The sequence below is a fragment of the Gymnoscopelus microlampas genome (assembly GCF_963454915.1).
Source record: "Gymnoscopelus microlampas genome assembly, chromosome: 12".
NCBI lineage: Eukaryota > Metazoa > Chordata > Actinopteri > Myctophiformes > Myctophidae > Gymnoscopelus > Gymnoscopelus microlampas.
In genome coordinates, this window is record NC_139949.1 from 1,379,923 (window position 1) to 1,399,922 (window position 20,000).

Genomic DNA, 20,000 nt, shown 5'->3' on the forward strand with positions numbered 1-20,000 from the left:
GTCCCCATCACGTCATTTTTAATTGATCAGAATCAGTGGAGAAGGTAGGATTATTTTTCATTAATGTGATGTTTTTAGCTGCACGTCCATTTGTGCTGCACTATGAGCTTGTAGATCTGCTATTTTTGAAAGATCTTGAACAATTGTGCAAATCTTTGAATATATTTTAATGCAAAACTTTTTAACTCAGACCTTTGATTCTGGGGGACCCTGGTCGAAAATTTGGCACAGCCAAATACATATCATTTTGTTAAACCACTGACATAATGTATGTATATCACCTTCACTGCATCACCAACATCCCGCCAATTAATACTCATAACAATCTATATCTATAATGTCACAACAATCTATATCTATACTGTCATAACAATCTATATCTATACTGTCATAACAATCTATATCTATACTGTCATAACAATCTATATCTATACTGTCATAACAATCCATACTGTCATAGCTAGAACACTGCAACACACATGCACACGTAATGTAATTACGCACGTGTGTGTGTGTGTGTGTGTGTGTGTGTGTGTGTGTGTGTGTGTGTGTGTGTGTGTGTGTGTGTGTGTGTGTGCACGTGTGTATGTTTGTGTGTTTGTGTGTGTGCAGGATCTTGTGTGAAGTGTTTTCTAAACCAGATGATGGATGTCCATCATAATCATACAATATACACGCAATCACACTGTGTGTGTGTGTGTGTGTGTGTGTGTGTGTGTGTGTGTGTGTGTGTGTGTGTGTGTGTGTGTGTGTGTGTGTGTGTGTGTGTGTGTGTGTGTGTGTCTCTCTCTCTCTCTCTCGCTATAAAATAAATGGCTATAATATATAATATTATGGCTCTTCTGCCCACTGGCTGTTGATGACAACGTTTTTCAGGCCAAGGACCCCTTAGCTGAGAGAGAGAGATGAAGCAGGGACCCCCCACTACATATTGGATTAATGTTAAATATATGTTTTCAGACATTCAACCACTTTAAACCTAGCCTGGTAAACCCCCCTCCCTCCGGAAATCTCATTTGCATTTGATTTCAGGAAGGAGTCTGGCCTACAGGCCTGTATGGGCAATTTGGGAGCTGGGCTGGATTAGTACAGTTGACTGACAACCCCTTCAGCCAATCAGCAGTCCGTTCCCCTTCAGCCAATCAGCAGCTCATTTCCCCCATCCCCAGCCAAGTATGACGCAAGGGGACTTTTGAAGGGGCTATGCCGAAAATAGGTTGCTTTATTCGGATACATACGTGTCACTGCCCGCCCCTGCCGGTTCTCTGATTTTTTATTTTTAAATAGGCTCTGTCATAATTAATTGACCACATATATGAAGTTAAACAACTAAATTCTATCCAAACGATATCTTATAAGTAAATTCCATGCCTCACAATAGAAGTTTGAGAGCTTTTTGAAGTTTTAAAACAGCGGAGAAAATAGCGCACAGAAAAGATGGCTGCACTCCTGAAAATAAATGAAAATTAGTTTTCCGGAGGGAGGGGTTTACCCAGGCTACTTTAAACCCTCAACACTTTGTAAACTTGACCTTTGGCTCTGTACTTGGTCTGCTCTTTTTTTTTTTACCTCTACACCAAACCTCTTCGCTGAAAATAGCAGATCTACAAGCTCACAACGCGTTCGGCTAATGTCCCCCCCAGAATATTGATGCGATGAAAAACGATAAAGTTCCTATCACTCAAAGATTTGGCGGCCCCCCTGCAGTATCTCTGAGGGCCCCCTAGGGGTCCCGGACCCCCTGAACATATTGAAGTGATGACTTATTCATGGTGGATTGACATTCTTTGTATTTTCCTTTTAATTGTAGGGGAGAATGATGCTATAATGTCTTTATTTATCACATTGTAACAGGAAGTGCAGCTCTGTCTCCTTAAGAGTGAACAGTGAACAGTGAACGCCTGTCTTGGGTTCTCAAACTTTTCAGGCCGTGACCCAAAATAATCATATTTGAACTGGGAACCCCCCCAAAATAATCATATTTGAACTGGTAACCCCCCAAAATAATAAAATCAATTATTTTGGTGGTCCCCAGTTCAAATGATGGTCCCCAGTTCAAATATGATTATTTTGGGGGTTCCCCAGTTTACATATGATTATTTTGGGGTGTCCCCATGAGTTCAAATATGACTAGATTATTTTGGGGGTATCCCCAGTATGATTATTCTAAATAATCTCACCCCAAAACAATCATATTTGAAATGGGGAGACCCCCCCCAAAACAATCATATTTGAAATGTGGAGAACCCCCCAAAATAATCATATTTAAACTGGAGACCCCCCAAAATAATCATATTTGAACTGGAGACCCCCCCAAAATAATCATATTTGAACTGGTGACCCCCCAAAATAATCATATTTGAACTGGAGAACCCCCCAAAATAATCATATTTGATTTTTTTTTATTGATTGATTGAATATATTAACAGTTTGCATATAGTACAGTGGTTCGATTATGCAATGATGTTAAAAGTTTAACACAAAAAGCTCCAAGGCCTTGTTTCCATTGTTTCTGTCTGTCTGTAGAAAACTTTAGTTACTAGTTACTTTATATAGTTAACCAGATAAGTCTTATTTTGTACAACGGCTATTTGAAAATAGCCAATCTACAAACTCACAGCGTGTCCCATCGCAACGTGTTGTGAGCTTGTAGATCTGTTATTTTCAGACGAATCAAGACAAATTGTGAACACGGGACTTTCACTCTCTACTTTTACTGGAGTAAAAAAAACCCGAAAATCTTAGTAATATTCCATCACCGTTGTGTGTCTTTGTGTATTAAGTGTGTCTTAGTGCGTCATTGTGTGTCTTTGTGTGTGGTTGTGCGTCATTGTGAGATTGCTCAGTGTGTTTAGAATGAGAGCAGTATGTTGTCAAACCTGTCTGAGCAGGTCAACGCACACACACGCACACGCACGCGCACGCACACACACACACACACACACACACACACACACACACACACACACACACACACACACACACACACACACACACACACACACACACACACACACACACACACACACACACACACACACACACACACACACACACACACACAGCCTCAGGCTGACATTCAGGATAAACAGTGAAATTAGAAGTGATGAAACAACGTGTGTGTGTGTGTGTGTGTGTGTGTGTGTGTGTGTGTGTGTGTGTGTGTGTGTGTGTGTGTGTGTGTGTGTGTGTGTGTGTGTGTGTGTGTGTGTGTGTGTGTGTGTGTGTGTGTGTGTGTGTGTGTGTGTGTGTGTGGAGCTGGAGCAAAGTGGATAAATTACATTTGTGGGGTTATCTCTCCTGTCACTGAACACTCTATAGCAATGATCACAATATAGAGCTATTTAACACTGTTACCGCACAAACACTCTATAGCAATTATTGCTATCACAACATAGAGCTATTTAACACTGTTACTGAACAAACACTCTATAGCAATGATTACTATCACAATATAGAGCTATTTAACACTGTTACTGAACAGACAGACAGACAGACAGACAGACAGACAGACAGACAGGCAGATGTGGAGATTATTTATAGATTTCATAAAGTATCTTGTTATGTCACAGACATGAATGGAATGACACTGGTTGAGGTGTTTACATCACGCAGCACATTCCATTACACTTTGGATTGGATACTGTTTTGTATTGCGGTCCGGGGACCCCCAGGTGTGAACATTTAACGTTTATTGAAATAAGCGGTGATGGAAAAAGTACTCAAATGTTTTACAAAAGTAAAAGTATCAATACTGCAGTGTAGAAATACTCTGTTACAAGTAAAAGTCCCGAATAACAAATTTACTTCAGTAAAAGTACAAAAGTATTGGTATCAAATGTACTTATACCAAAAGTAAAAAGTACTAAAATGTTTGAAAATAGCAGATCTACAAGATCACAACAAGCTCACAACATGTCGCGATGCGATGCGTTGTGAGCTTGTTACCTAGGCTATTTTCAAATAGCCTAGGTATAAAATAGGGCTGAAGTGGTTAATGTATGTTTGAAAATGTAATAATTTATATCTGCAAAGTAACTAGTAAGTAAAGTTTTCAAATAATTGTAGTGCTAATTGCTGCTGGTACGTGTGGGGCAGTTAAAGTAGTGGTTCTCTACATTTTCAGGCCGTGACCCCCCAAAATAATCATATTTTAACTGGGGACCCCCCACTGTGACAAGAAGTTGGAATTGTTGGAGTTGAGGCGTTACATTTAGTTTGCCACGGTTCCACAGATAAAAATTGTGCAAATACTGTAGCAAATTTTGCGAGGCGTTGTGAGCTTGTAGATTAGCTATTTTCACAATTCTCGCCTCTTTCTTATATAATTTGACAATCTGGCCAATGTTTGTCCAGTTTTTATAGTATAGTTTGTTGATTACTTCTGATGCAGTAATGGTCTTTTTTTCTTTTCTTTCTTTCTTTCTTTTTTTCTTTTTGAAGTATTAAAAAGGTCTTAAATGTCCTTAAATGTCCTTAAATTGTCACTTCACTGTCATCTGGGGACACCCCCGCCAAAATCATGTGGGGGCCCCCCTGGGGGTCGTGACCGACAGGTTGAGAACCACTGTGTATTCATGCAGCTGGTATGTGTCAGGCAGTCGTACAGGTTTATCAGTAAGACAGACAGTGAGACAGAACAAGTTAACCAGTACCTAAACATACAGCTAATGACACTTACATCATCACTACTGTTCGTCTAAAACACAATAACTCACGTTATAATGACCTGCTACTGTCTCTTTAACACAATAAGTAACATTAAAATGACCTGCTACTGTCTCTTTAAAACGATAAGTAAAATTAAATGGACCTGCTACTGTCTCTTAAAAATGATAAGTAACGTTAACATGACCTGCTACTGTGTCTTTAACACAATAAGTAACATTAGCATGACCTGCTACTGTCTCTTTAACACAATAAGTAACATTAAAATGACATGCTACTGTCTCTTTAAAACGATAAGTAACATTAAAATGACATGCTACTGTCTCTTCAAAATGATAAGTAACGTTAACATGACCTTTTACTAGGGAGCTCGGGTGGCGCAGTGGTAAAGTCACTGCCCACCAACATGGAGGTTGTGGGTTCGAATCCACCGTGGTGCATCCAGTTTGTCGAGCGTCTACATGAACACAATAGGCTCTATGCACAGCAGCCATATTGGGAATGAATTGGGCCCCTTCCTTACTTCCTTCACAGGTGTTCACCAATGATACTAATGAAGGCTCTGTTCCATTTAGTGTGACATGGTTGTTGTCTTATTTTCAAGGACCCCCACGGGTCCATTTGGTTCCATTTGTACACTCTCAGAGTTACACACCCACCATAAGGGGCCATTTGGGAACCAAAATGGAGTGTTTCTAGTGAGCCAACATGCACGTTATCAGCACCCTGACCAGAATGGAACAGAGCCTTCATTAGTGGCAACACCTGTGAAGGAAGTAAGAAGAGGCCCAATTTCTTTCCAATATGGCTGCTTTGCATAGAGCCTATTGGCCCGTATTCGCAGGAGGGAAGCTGTGTGGGCAGGGAGGGTGGTATTGGTCATTGCACGTACTCCTACGGGCTGGGGGCGGCACCTGTCAGCGCGGGAGGAGTTGGACGAAGGCCCTAGGTCCTCCTGGTGGGGGCTCCTCACTGGCAGTAGGATACGAATTGGGGAGAAAAGGGGGGGGGGAATCTTGGGGACTTGTTTCCATTGTGGTCTATACTGTATGTAGTAATAATATCATCAACAAATACAAACACTATATGTACGAAAATTATAGTTCAGTCAGATAACTCACGAATAGATTGAACCAATCCTTATTGCGCTTTTCTAAGTACCCAAAGTGGCTATTCAAAAATAGCAGATATGCAAGCTCATAGTGCGTCACTTCATGCCGTGCTTCGAGCTTGTAGATCAGCTCGTTTTTTTATCGTGAAAATGTGTGCAAATCTTTGAACGTAACATTTTTAACTCAAACCTTTGCTTTTGTCGTCCCTGGAACAACATGTTTTGAGATGGGAGTCGGCGGCCAAATACAAATCATTTTGGGGTTCCGTGACATGAAAATGCTTTGAGAACCACTGCTATAGCAACATACGTTTTTCAGAAAACCGTTTAGAAGACATTTGTAGAATCGGCCTCAGGTCTTAATGGGTTAAATGTTTGTTTTGTGGTACTGTGTGTGTTCTACTGTATGTTACTGTGTAGGTTCTTCAGTAGGCTGCTGTCCTGTTGAAGCTTGTATCTTACAGCTCAGCCGTGGTTTGACTCTGATTTGAATGATATTTGAATTCGTTCAAGTGAGTTTTACTCAAAGACAGACAGACAGACAGACAGACAGACAGACAGACAGACAGACAGACAGACAGACAGACAGACAGACAGACAGACAGTGGTGTAAAGTAACATTTACTCAAGTACATTTACTCAAGTACTGTACTTGAATACAACTTTGAGGTTCTTTTACTTTACCATACTTTGGAGTATTTCCAATTTTCTGTACTTTTACTTCATCAATATACTATAGTTACTAGTTACTAGTTACTTTGCTGATATAAATTATTATATTATAAAGCATACATTAACCACTTCAGCCCTATTTTATACCTAGGCTATTTAAAAATAGCCGATCTACCAGATCAAAACACGTCGTATCGCGACGCGTTGTGTGCTTGTAGATCGGCTATTTTCAAACATTTTAGTACTTTTACTTTTGATACTTTAAGTACATTTTGATGCCAATACTTTTGTACTTTTTCTCAAGTAACATTTTGAACACAGGCCTTTTACTTGTAACAGAGTATTTTTTATATTATTGCTACTTTTACTTAAGTAGACAGACAGACAATAACATTTTAAGAGGCGCGAGTAAATGTCCCCTTTTTTCATTTCATACATTTAAAAAAAAGAACATTCTGCATTCATCATAACACATTCTCATAATAACTCCTGCTTTTCACACAATACAAATACATTGCTGCCTACACGGTATGTGCACAAATACATGATCAATAGTTATAATAGTTATTTTTGATGAGTTATTTATCATGGGCCAAATATTTTATTTATTTATTGTTTCTTCCAATATTTCTACAAATGCCTCTCCTCTCCTCTCCTCTCCTTCTACAATACATGATCAATAGTTATAATAGTTATTTTTGATGAGTTATTTATCATGGGCCAAATATTTTATTTATTTATTGTTTCTTCCAATATTTCTACAAATGCCTCTCCTCTCCTCTCCTCTCCTCTCCTCTCCTCTCCTTCTGCTCAGAACTGTTCTATGGTGCAGTGGAACAGGGTCTACTCTTAACCACTTCTTAAGCCTATATTCCAGCCTACTCCACTACATCTCAGAGGCAAATATTGTACTTTTACTCCACTACAATTATTTGAAAACTTTAGTTATTAGTTACTTATTACATTATAAACCCCCATCTGCACTATTTAGCCCTATTTTAAACCTAGGCTATTTGAAAATAGCAAGATCTACAAGCTCACACAACGTGTCGCATCGTGTGTGAGCTTGTAGATCTGCTATTTTCAAACGCTTTAGTACTTTTACTTTTGGTACTTTCAGTAGTTCAAGTTCAAGTTCAAGTTCAAGTATTTATTTGCCATTTCAAAACACGTTTGATAGGAAATTGTCTTGGTGCTTCCTCTCACATACAAGACAACACAATAAACAACAGCACAAAGACAAGAACAAAAAGAGACACAAGAAACAGAACCAAACCAGGACCAAGCTGCAGCTTTGGCTCATGTATACAGTACAGACAGTAGGAGAAACTGCTTAGTGCAATTATGTAGCAATTTTTAAAGTGCATAATTAAAGTGCATACCGTCTAGTTTGTGTTTGTAGTGCAAGAGTGTCGTTAAGGTGCCTGACTGCTTGGAGGTATGTGCTGTCTCTAAAACGGGAGGTTCTACTCCCAATGCTGCCATATCTCCTACCTGATGGGAGTATATTGAAAAGGTAATGGGCTGGATGGGAATGGTCACCAATCTAGTGGGATAGAGTGATGACAGCGATGGAAGGCTCGAACCAATTATCCTAGCTGCCTGACGTGTAACCCTCTCCAACCGTGTCTTGTCCTGTGCGGTTGTACATTTTGATACCAATACTTTTGTACTTTTACTCAAGTACATTTTGAATTCCGGACTTTTACTTGTAACAGAGTACGTCTACATTGCAGTATTGATACTTTTACTTAAGTAAAATATTTAAGTACTTTTTCCACCACTATCATTATCGGGACGTAACTCGAACCATACTGAGTCGGCTGAAGCAGACTTCGCCGCGTTCCACTTGGCTCAAGTCCGCTCCAGACGCCGCATCTAACTTAGGAAAACTTGTGGATAAAACATGGTCAAACATTAGCAGTAGCATTACTGCTAACAGTAGCACTGCGTGACAGTTTACAGCCGTGTGTGACAGTTTACAGCAGTGCGTGACAGTTTGCTGCAGTGTGTGCAAGCCCCCAGAACCCAGTGGTTGCATTGAAGCGCATTGGACATGCTGGCTATTCATAGGTACTGCAGCTGGGGCCACTGTACGTGAACGAGCGAAAACGGTTTCGACCAATGGGCTCGACTCACAAGCTTGCGCACGGGGCTGCGTCACAGAGGTGACGCAAAATGTGCCGCAGAAGCCCCAAACAGACTCTATGCACAGCAGCCATATTATCACTTCCTTCACAGGTGTTACCAATGATACTAATGAAGGCTCTGTTCCATTTAGTGTAGCACAGTGGTTTCCACGACCCCCATAACTCTGAGAGTGTACAGACCTGTAAGGGGCCATTTGGAAGCCCATGAGGGTCCCTGGACCCCAACTGTAGACCCACTGGTGTAACAGTGTTTCCAGTGGGCCAACATGCACAATATCAGCACCCTGACTCTGTTTGACCAGAATGGAACAGAGCCTTCATTAGTATAATAATAATAGGCCTCGCCCGTCACGTTTCCCAACCCGGAAGAAGGTGTGATTTCGGCCCATGCGCTGGGTGAGCAACTCAATGCAAGTGGATGGGAGGGGATATCCGGTGCCCTCTCTATTATCTTTTAACTCTATGAGTGTGTGACAGTTTGCTGCAGTGTGACAGTTGGGTGGACGGGGGCAATAATAAGACGACTACAATCTGCCCCTGTGATTTTTATGATCATGACAACCAATCACACGCCGTCCCTCGACATTCCTCATGAAGTCATAAAGACAGAGAGAGAGAGAGACAGCAACACAACATAGACAGACAGACAGACAGACAGACAGACAGACAGACAGACAGACAGACAGACAGACAGACAGACAGACAGACAGGTCATTTTCGATTCTACAAATGCTTTCTAAATCAAAAGTTCTTCAAATATTTTGCGCCAGGGACCCCCAGAGGAGATTTGTGTTAAAACATTCAAAATGATTCAACATCTTTCAAACACCTTTAATTTTGTGATTATGTCATGATTGTGACGGGTTGGACAGCTATACAGTACAACCTTGGGAGTGAACCTGCTGCCTTGCTCCGGGAATTGAACCTCTTATAACTCTTGGTCCGACAGCTCCCTGCTTCCAATCCTGTGTGTGTGTGTGTGTGTGTGTGTGTGTGTGTGTGTGTGTGTGTGTGTGTGTGTGTGTGTGTGTGTGTGTGTGTGTGTGTGTGTGTGTGTGTGTGCTGTCTTGTACTTTGGTATGAAGATTCTTATCACAACAATGATTAACACACTGAGACCCCACGCTGTAGTGTACGCCTTGACCTGCATTCACACACGCACACGCACACGCACACGCACACGCACACGCACACACACGCGCGCGCGCGCGCGCGTGCGTGCGTGCGTGCGTGCGTGCGTGTGTGTGTGTGTGTGTGTGTGTGTGTGTGCGCGTGTGTGAGGAGAGGAGTGTTGACACTGGACATCCAGGTCACAGGAAACGTGGCTCAAGGGCACAGCAGCAACACAAGGAGCGATTGTAACCCCCACCTCCACTAGCCAAGTACTTTACTTTTGTGTTGTTGACTTTCACTCCACTACATTTCAAAGATAAATAGTCAAATAACCAGTGGTGGAAAAAGTATTCACATCTTTTACACTGCAGTATCAATACTGCAGTGTAAAAATTCTCTGTTACAAGTAAAAGTCAGTTAATCCAAATTTACTTGAGTAAAAGTACTGGGATCAAAATATACTTAAAATACCAAAAGTAAAAGTCCTCATTGTGCAGAATGTCCCATTTCACAAGTTCGAAATGTATAAACATCCTTGTTGTGAGCTTGTAGATCTGCTATTTTCAAATGGCTGAAGTGTATATAGGGCTGAAGTGGTTAATGTATGTTTTGTAATAATAATCAAAATCTACAAAGTAAATAGTAACTAAAGTTTTCAAATAATTGTAGTGGAGTAAAAGTATAATATTGGCCTCTGAGATGTAGTGGAGTAGAAGCAAAAGTACTGGAAATTGGAAATACTCCATTAAAGTAAAAAATACCTCAAAACTGTACTTAAGTACAGTACTTGAGTAAATGTACTTTACACCACTGTGTAGCCTACGCGTTGTGTTCGGCGCCCGCGTCCGCAATCTAAACCACCCCTGTAGTTAGAGTAGGCTCTGTACATGAAGAATCACAATCATCTTCATTGTCATCTTTATATGTCTTGATGTATTGGATACACAGGGCTTCTGTGTGACATTATGATCAATAGGGAGTTAATTGACCAAAAAAACACAAAACGTACAAAAGTATAGGCATCAAAAATGTGCTTAAAGTACCAAAAGTGAAAGTACTCATTATGCAGAATGGCCCATTTCAAGTTTTCAAATGTATAAACATCGTTTGGAAATAGCAGATCTACAAGCTCACAATGCGTCGCATTGTGAGCTTGTAGATCTGCTATTTTCAAATGGCCGAAATGTATGCAGAGCTGAAGTGGATAATGTATGTTTTGTAATAGTAATCAAAATCCACAAAGTATCTAACTAAAGTTTTCAAATAAATGTAGTGGAGTAAAAGTGCAATATTTGGATCCGAGATGTTGTGGAGTAGAAGGAAAAGTATTGGAAATTGGAAATACTCAAGTAAAGTAAAAATACCTCAAAATTGCAGTACTTAAGTAAATGTACTTAGTTACTTTCCACCACTGGTAAACAAACACGCAATGCGATCAGTTAGTTGTAATTTTTGTGATTTTTTATTATTTCAGTTAAATATTTCAGTTGTTTAGTTATTGGGTTAGTGTTACTTACCTATGAAAACACCGTGCAGGTGTCAAGACTGACACACACTGTCGGCCGTGTTTTTCACTAGTAAACACACACGTATTCTATTACGGCCTAGAGTCTGATTACACACACACACACACACACACACACACACACACACACACACACACACACACACACACACACACACACACACACACACACACAGCCTGCGTGCACTGAGAGAAGAGGTGAGGTTAGAGAAAGAGAAACAGTCTCTGTTATGCATACTCTGTGTGTGTGTGTGTGTGTGTGTGTGTGTGTGTGTGTGTGTGTGTGTGTGTGTGTGTGTGTGTGTGTGTGTGTGTGTGTGTGTGTGTGTGTGTGTGTGTGTGTGTGTGTGTGTGTGTGTGATAATGGCTGTTGTCTGTGTTATCTGTTTTGTTTCATTTTTGACTGGGGTGAAATTACGTTTGAACAGAGTGATACGTAAAATATCAAATTTGTAATACTAGATTAAGTAATAATAATAATAATATATCGTCTCTGTCGGGTGGAAATCTCATATTTCCAAAACTCAGGATTCAAATTCAAAAGCAGCAAATAATTGCAGATCTACAAGCGCGATCTACAAGCACGGCGTGTGACTTTGCGCCGTGTTTAGAGCTTGCGGATCTGCTAATTTTACTTACTGTGACTGTCCACCACTGCAAGTTTGAACGATTTGACCAGGCTGATAATTCTCACCTGTCATTTGAGTCAGTCTGTCACAGTCACAGTAAGGGTTCAGGCTAATAGGCTCTATGCACAGCAGCCATATTGGGAATGAATTGGGCCCCTGCCTTACTTCCTTTACTGGTGTTACCAATAATACTAATTAAGGCTCTGTTCCATTTAGTGTGGCATAGTGGTTGTCTTATTTTCAAGGACCCCCATAACTCTGAGAGTGTACAAATGGAACCAAATGGACCCTTACGGGTCCATTTGGTTCCATTTGTAAATTTCCATTTGTAAACTCTCAGAGTAAGAAGTAAGAAGAGGCCCAATTTCTTTCCAATATGGCTGCTTTGCATAGAGCCTATTGAGAATCTTGTGAACATTCAGGTTGAACATGCGATCATTCTTTTTGATCGCATGCGAGATTGTCCTTTCTTCCTGCTCCTGCACAAGGAAGCGTTTTGAAAGGAAAGGACATACATCCGTTCTCTAGATATATTGACCTGACACTCATGGGTGGCAAAACTCGCACCGGAGATTTGATGAAATACATTGCAGTGGATGGAGCCGGCTGGACCAGCTCATGAACAAACATTATTTCTGAACGATTGCGACCTTTGTTATAATAATCGTTTCAGGAATATAAAAGAAGACATTTCACAACTCCAAAAAGTGTATCTTTCAGGAAATGACAAAAACTAAACAAAAAGTGGAGTTAGGAGGTTTTGTTCATGTCTCTGCTAATGTCCAGACACTCTGAGAGCCATGCAGGCTTTCACTTCCCTGTCAGTGTAATCAGTGGTCAGTGTGTGCACTCCCGAGAATGTTGCCATGTCTGCTTATTAAAAGTGACTTTGGGCTTGTTTTTCTGTAAAGTTGCTGTAAATATTGGTAGTAGCGTGTTGCGTTTTTTTTTGGCTGTATAAGTGATAGTTGCTTATTGGGCTTACCTAATCTTACTATATTATAAGGAAACCCCTGCCGCAATACCCCTGTCTGTTCCTCATGGTTCTCCTCAGTGGCTTGAGCAATTGATCTGAATTTGCACACGGGCATTGACCGACCACGATGCCTGTTTTTCGCTTTCCCAAAATGTAAGCTGTTTATTTACGTTTTGGGGTAAACACCGGAGATTCGGAGTTCGGCCTATGGGATGTGTCGTCGCCATGCTTACTGGCAGCCCCGGATGTACTCTGTCACGGTCCCAACCAGTGGCTAGGGCTGTCTGCTCCAAGGTTATTATAGTTAACAAAATCTAACAAAATAACGAAAACTGAAATTGAAGAAACATTTTTGTTAACTGAAATAAATAAGAACGATAATTTAAAAAAAAAGAAACGATAACTAACTGAAACTGTATTGTGTGTTCACAAAACTAAATTATAGACAAAATGCCCTTAGTTTTAGTTTTTGTCTATTTATAAGCTTTTTAGGATGATAGGAAATCTTAATCTATTTATTTCGCTGTACCAGTTTTACACCAGCTGTTGGCACCACCGTATGGCACCTGGCGGTCCTTGAGTCACCTGTTTACAATCTGACCTAATCCTGCACCTGACAAACAACCAAAAGTGTAAAAAAAAATAGGACCAGGAGACCTGGTACTGCCAGACCCCTAGTGGTTGAAGGAAAAGAGGGACAAAAGAGGGACGAAAGAGGGACAAAAGAGATCTCTGTATGTGTCCGTCTGTGTCCCTTTTATGCCCATATATAGACAAAAGAAGGACAAAAGAGCGACGAAAGAGGGACATACAAAGCCTCATGTAGGCCGACCCTCTGGGTCTGGCAACTATACTAAAACTAATAAAAACGAACTAATTTTCAAAAATAAAAACGAGCAAACCCACTCTAAAAACAAATTAAAACTAACTGAATTACCAAAAAAAAAAGGTTTACTCATTGATACATACATACATATTGATGCATTTGCAGCAGACCCGACCGTATGCTAGTAGGTCTGTGTGCTAGGTCTGTATAATAGGTCTGTATACTAGGCCATAGTGCTTGACAACGTGTCGTCACCACGGGTGGGGGGCGTGGCATAGTAGCTGCAGACATACTGGTGGAGGGCAATGTTAAGCATACTAGGCTATATGAAATACAGAAATACCAAGATACACTAAAACCTATCTATTGATATGAAATGAAAATGAAACAAACCCTTCTTTTCTCCTCTCCTCTCCTCTCCTCTCCTCTCCTCCTCAGACTCCACAGACTCGTCTAGAGATGGAGAAGTACCTCCCTGAGATCTCCTCCCCCCTGCTCGCCCCCTCCTCTCCCTCCTCCTCCCTGTCCTCCTCGGATAAGAAGTATCGAAGAGAAAGTGCGTCGGTGGTGGACGAGTATTTCTCGGAGGAGAAGCCCGTGTCCACCAGCGCCCCCTACAGCCTCAACATCAACCTCATCCTGCCCGGCCACACCCACCTGCGCACGGGGCTGTACCGCAGCTCCGCCCACCCTAGCAAAAACCCCGCCCACCACCTGCAGCACGTCATCAAATCGGAGCCGGGTCTGGAGACGGCTTGCTCCGCCTCCCAGGCCTCCCCGTGCCCCGCCTCTCAGGGGTCCTCCTCCTCCTCCGCCAATCAGCAGGCCCTCCCGGACTTCACCTCCGCCTTCAACGTCCCGGGGGGCGGAGTCGGCAGCATCTTCATCAAACCGGATTCGGGCGGGGCGGGGGTTGGGCTCACGGGGGTGGAGTCGGACCTCCACATCGGGCCGCCGCCCCCCCACCCCCCGCAGGTCTACCACCTGCCCCTGGGGGGCGGGGCCGACCTCACCATGACCCTCTCCCACGCCCACGCCCACCAATCCGCCGCCGCCGGCGGCTCCAGCCAGCACCACCACGCCCCTCCCTCCTCCGCCACCAGGACCATGCTCAACCTCGGGGGCGCCGGGGGCGGGGTGGTCGCCATGACGATGGTGAACGGGGACTACGGGATGGTCCCCGCCCCCGCCGCCGCCGAGAGCCACCACCATCACCACCACCACCACCACCACCCGTACTATCAGCCGCCCCCCCACCCCCACCACCAACAGCAGGGGTCTCCGTCGCAGCAGCACCACCTGCACCCCCCGCCGCAGCCACACAGCCTGCCCCCCTCGCCCCCAAACTCGCAGCCCGGCAGCCCCGATGGCTCCTCCCACCAAGCCCAGAACCCCGCCCCTGCTGCCGCCCACTCGTACCAGCAGCAGCGTGCGGGAGGAGGTAGGCCCTCGTCATCGCCTGGTTCACCAGTACTTCTTTTGCGTCGTCGTTAAGCAGCTCAAGACCGTTTTCAGGCTAGAATTTTAAGTCAAAGCTGGGCTCAGACTACACGAGTTGTACTTACTGTGACTGTCCACCCAAAAAAATCTTAAAAGCAGATCTACAAGCTCGCAGCGCTGCGAGCTTGTAGATCTGCTATTTTTGAATAGCCAACGTATAAATGGATAAGAGTGGTTAAAATGATTCTAACTACTTTTTTCTGGGGACCCCCTGGGACCCCCCCTCAAGGACCCCTAGAGGTCCCCGGACCCCATTTTGATAACCGCTGCTAAATAGTGTGAGCCCAGCATGGAATGGTTTCCATCCATCTGCGGGAAACATGAAAAGAAATGTCACAATATTTCCACATGTTGTTGTCCTGCTCTTTTAAAGGAGTAGTTCACCCAAAATAAATCTTATTTTCTATCAATTATATACATCCAATGAAGCCTTGAATTCAAGTAAATTTTTTGTTTTTTGTCGCATTCCTGAGCCAATAATTTGATGACGGGTCATCGGTCTGCCATCTACATGAATTCAAGGCTCCTTGGGGTGTGTAATTGATAGAAAATAAGTCACATTTTGGGCGAACTACTCCTTTAACCAGTGGTAACTAAGTACATTTACTCAAGCACTGTACCTAAGTACATTTTTGAGGTACTTTTACTTTGCTGGAGTATTTCCAGTTTTCTGTACTTTTACATCTATTCCACTACATCTCAGAGGCAAATGTTGTACTTTTACTCCACTGAAATTATTTGAGAACTTTAGTTACTAGTTACTTTGCAGATATAAATTATTATAAATCACACATTAACCACTTTATCCCTATTTTATACCTAGGCTATTTGAAAATAGCATTTAGCTTGTAGATTTGTCTATTTCAAACATTTTTGTACTTTTACTTTTGGTACTTTAAATATATGTTGATGCCAATACTTTGGTACTTTTACTCAAGTAACATTTTGAACACAGGCCTTTTACTTGTAACAGAGTATTTTTATATTGTGGTATTGCTACTTTTACTTAAGTAAAAGGATCAATACCTCAATGTTACAAGTAAAAGGCCTGTGTTCAAAATGTTACTTGAGTAAAAGTACAAAAGTATTGGCATCAAAATATACTTCAAGTACCAAAAGTTAAAGTATTCAAATGTTTTAAGTTTTATACTTTTTTCACCACTGTGTAATTGATAGAAAATAAGAGATATTTTTGGGCGAACTACTCCTTTAACCTTTTTGCTCCTTGGCATCCCCTAGTGGGCGGGATGAAAGTTCCACCGGGGATGTCCCCGCATGCCTTGCTGATGACCCACGGGCAGGGTGTCCTGACGGGCCCGCGTTACAACCGACGGAACAACCCAGAGCTGGAGAAGAGACGCATTCACTACTGCGACTTCCCTGGTGGGTGGAGCTTATTCTGTTTGGGTTTTTAGGGTTGTTAGCTAGGTGCGTTGGGATTAGCCAATCGGTTGCTGCCTCCTGCGCACGCTAAACACTTCCTGTATCGTTTTGCCCGCAGGATGCTCCAAGGTTTACACCAAGAGTTCACACCTGAAGGCCCACCAGAGAACGCACACAGGTAACACACACACACACACACACACACGCGCACACACGCACATACCAAACACTATACCAAATCCCCCCCATACAGGAATTGTGCTAAAATGTTTCAAAGAGCTCACAATGCATCACATTGTGAACTTGTAGATTTGCTATTTTCAAATTACCTAAGTATATAGGGTGTTAAAGTGAATGAAACACAGTATGAAGATGTCACATTGAAACAAGTTCAGCTTCTAGCTTTCTATTTCTACGTGTTCATACAGGCTCTGACAGGGGGGGGGCAAAGGAAGACACGCAAGCCTGGCAAATGCCAAACTAGTTCTGCCTCTCAGAGAGAGAGAGAGAGAGAGAGAGAGAGAGAGAGAGAGAGAGAGAGAGAGAGACAGACAGACAGACAGACAGACAGACAGACAGACAGACAGACAGACAGACAGACAGACAGACAGACAGACAGACAGACAGACAGACAGACAGACAGACAGACAGACAGACAGACAGACAGACCGACCGACCGACCGACCGACCGACCGACCGACCGACCGACCGACAGAGACTCTTGATGACATCACCTGGACTCTGATTGGCTGGCTAGAGAGCAGATTAACTGTCATTAACACACACACACACACACACACACACACACACACACACACACACACACACACACACACACACACACACACACACACACACACACACACACACACACACACACACACACACACACACACACACACACACAGGGGCAGGTGTGCGTTTCTGGTTCTTTTGTAAATATTTTCTTTTCAGCTCCAGAATCTATTGTTGTTCCTGAATACCTGAATGCCCACAATGCATCTCTCTCTGTCTTTGTCATACCTTTTGTCCCCGCGTTCTCACGTGGCTACTACACACACACACACACACACACACACACACACACACACACACACACACACACACACACACACACACACACACACACACACACACACACACACACACACACACACACACACACACACACACACAGCTTGTTGAACAGGTCTTTCAAGCAGTTTCGGAACATCTGTCTAAACTGCGTATAGCTCCATTTTAGACTCTGGTCTTATCACCGCGTCGCGGACCGAAAATAGCAGCTCTACATGCGCCGTGGAATGCGACATGTTGCGAGCTTGTAGATGTTTTTTCTTTTTTTCCTTGTTACTTTTTATCTTTATCTTTTCACCCCTTTTTCTCCCCTATTTAGTCGTTTTGCCAATAGGCTCTATTCACAGCAGCCATATTATGAAGACATTCACAGGTGTTACCAATGATACTAATGGAGGCTCTGTTCCATTCTGGACTGGTCATACAGAGTCAGGGTGCTGATATTGTGCATGTTGGCTCACTGGAAACACTCTGTTACACCAGTGGGTCTACAGTTGGGGTCCAGGGACCCTCATGGGCTTCCAAATGGCCCCTTACAGGTGTGTAACTCTGAGAAATGGAATGGAACCAAATGGACCCTTACGGGTCCATTTGGTTCCATTTGTACACTCTCAGAGTTATGGGGGTCGTGGAAACCACTGTGCTAGACTAAATGGAACAGAGCCTTCATTAGTATCATTGGTAACACCTGTGAAGGAAGTGATAATATGGCTGCTGTGCATAGAGCCTATTGTGTTCGTGTAGACCCCGACAAAGCCGGATGCACCACGATGGATTCGAACCCACAACCTCCTTGGTGGTGGGCAGGGACTTTACCACTGCGCCACCCGAGCGCCTTAGATCAGTGGTTTTCAGCCCTTTTCGCGTCGTACACCCCCAAATTGACACATAATTAGCCCACGGACCCCCATTTGAAAAGATATGCCAGGGACTCAACCATTTTGATTTCTTGGGGGTCCCAATCTACACTGTATCATCCTCATTAGTGTTCATGTAACTCTGAGAGTGTACCATAGGCTCTATTCACAGCAGCCATATTATGAAGACATTCACAGGTGTTACTAATGATACTAATGAAGGCTCTGTTCCATTCTGGTCAAACAGAATCAGGGTGCTGATATTGTGCATGTTGGCTCACTGGAAACACTCTCTTACACCAGTGGGTCTACAGTTGGGGTCCAGGGACCCTCATGGGCTTCCAAATGGCCCCTTACAGGTGTGTAACTCTGAGAGTGTACAAATGGAACCAAATGGACCCGTAAGGGTCCATTTGGTTCCATTTGTACACTCTCAGAGTTATGGGGGTCGTGGAAACCACTGTGCTACACTAAATGGAACAGAGCCTTCATTAGTATCATTGGTAACACCTGTGAATGTCTTCTTAATATGGCTGCTGTGAATAGAGCCTATGGGTTCCATTTGTACACTCTCAGAGTTATAGACACATAAGGGTCAATTTGGTTCCTAACTATTAATTTGGCTGGGGACCCCCTGGATCCCCCTCAAGGACTACTGGTTGAGAACCACTGCCGTAGATAGATATTTCATGATAAATTAGGCGTGTGCTTGTGTTGCTATAGCTTGAGTCTATATCAGGGGTCTTCAACAGGGGGTCCGGGACCCCTATGCGGTTTCCTCAGAGATGTTTTTTAATAATATATATATTTTTTACATTTTCCACTTGAACTCCAGCATCCCTATTCTGAAAAAACATAAAAGAGCAGACCAAGTACTGGTCAAGTTTACAAAGTGTTGAGGGTTCATAGCGCGTAGTGCATAGTGCTATGAGCTTGTAGATCTGCTATTTTTGAAAAATCTTGAAAACTTGTGCATATTTATATATTTAAAGCGAACATTTTTAACTCAAATGTTTGCTTCTTGGGGGTCCCTGGCACAAAACATTTTCAGATGGGGGTACGCGGCCAAATGTATATCAATTTAGGGGTCCTTGCCATGAAAAAGGTTGAAAACCACTGTTCTATTCAAATGTGAATTACATCAATATATATGACTGGCAAAAATATACGTAGGCTCTCATGTTACATGTGAGCTATACGCCTATGGCAACAAGTGCATGGCAAAGGGTGTATTTCTTTCCTATAGCAAAAGCCTACATTTGTGTATAGGTCCTACACATACTAGATATTATTCACATCCTACACTGTAGGATGTGAATAATTTCTAGTATAGTTGCAACTAGGCTATAAAAGTCCAGAATGAATTAACTGCAATAGAGTACAGAAGTCGTGACGTAACTCGTTCATGCCCTGGTTCGTAAAGTAATTTCTCTATGGAGAATAACATTGGGTCATCTTAGAATCGTCTCATATAAGAATTGTGGTCCAAAAATAAACAAACTGTCTCTGCAATATT

The 20,000-nt window shown here is 42.7% G+C and overlaps 1 protein-coding gene across 2 annotated transcripts in view; it reads left to right on the forward strand.

Annotated features, from left to right (window-relative positions):
* The window catches only part of klf5l (Kruppel like factor 5 like), a 33,233-nt gene that overhangs the window by 4,076 nt on the left and 9,157 nt on the right, over nt 1-20,000 (forward strand). For both annotated transcript variants that reach the window (XR_014601987.1, XM_084074691.1), the window contains exons 2-4: nt 14,109-15,111; nt 16,410-16,553; nt 16,672-16,731. Coding sequence is in view for 1 of the 2 variants with exons in the window: in XM_084074691.1 (XP_083930817.1) it covers nt 14,109-15,111; nt 16,410-16,553; nt 16,672-16,731 (1,207 nt within the window). In the remaining variant the exon portion in view is untranslated. The remainder of the gene's footprint in view (nt 1-14,108; nt 15,112-16,409; nt 16,554-16,671; nt 16,732-20,000) is intronic.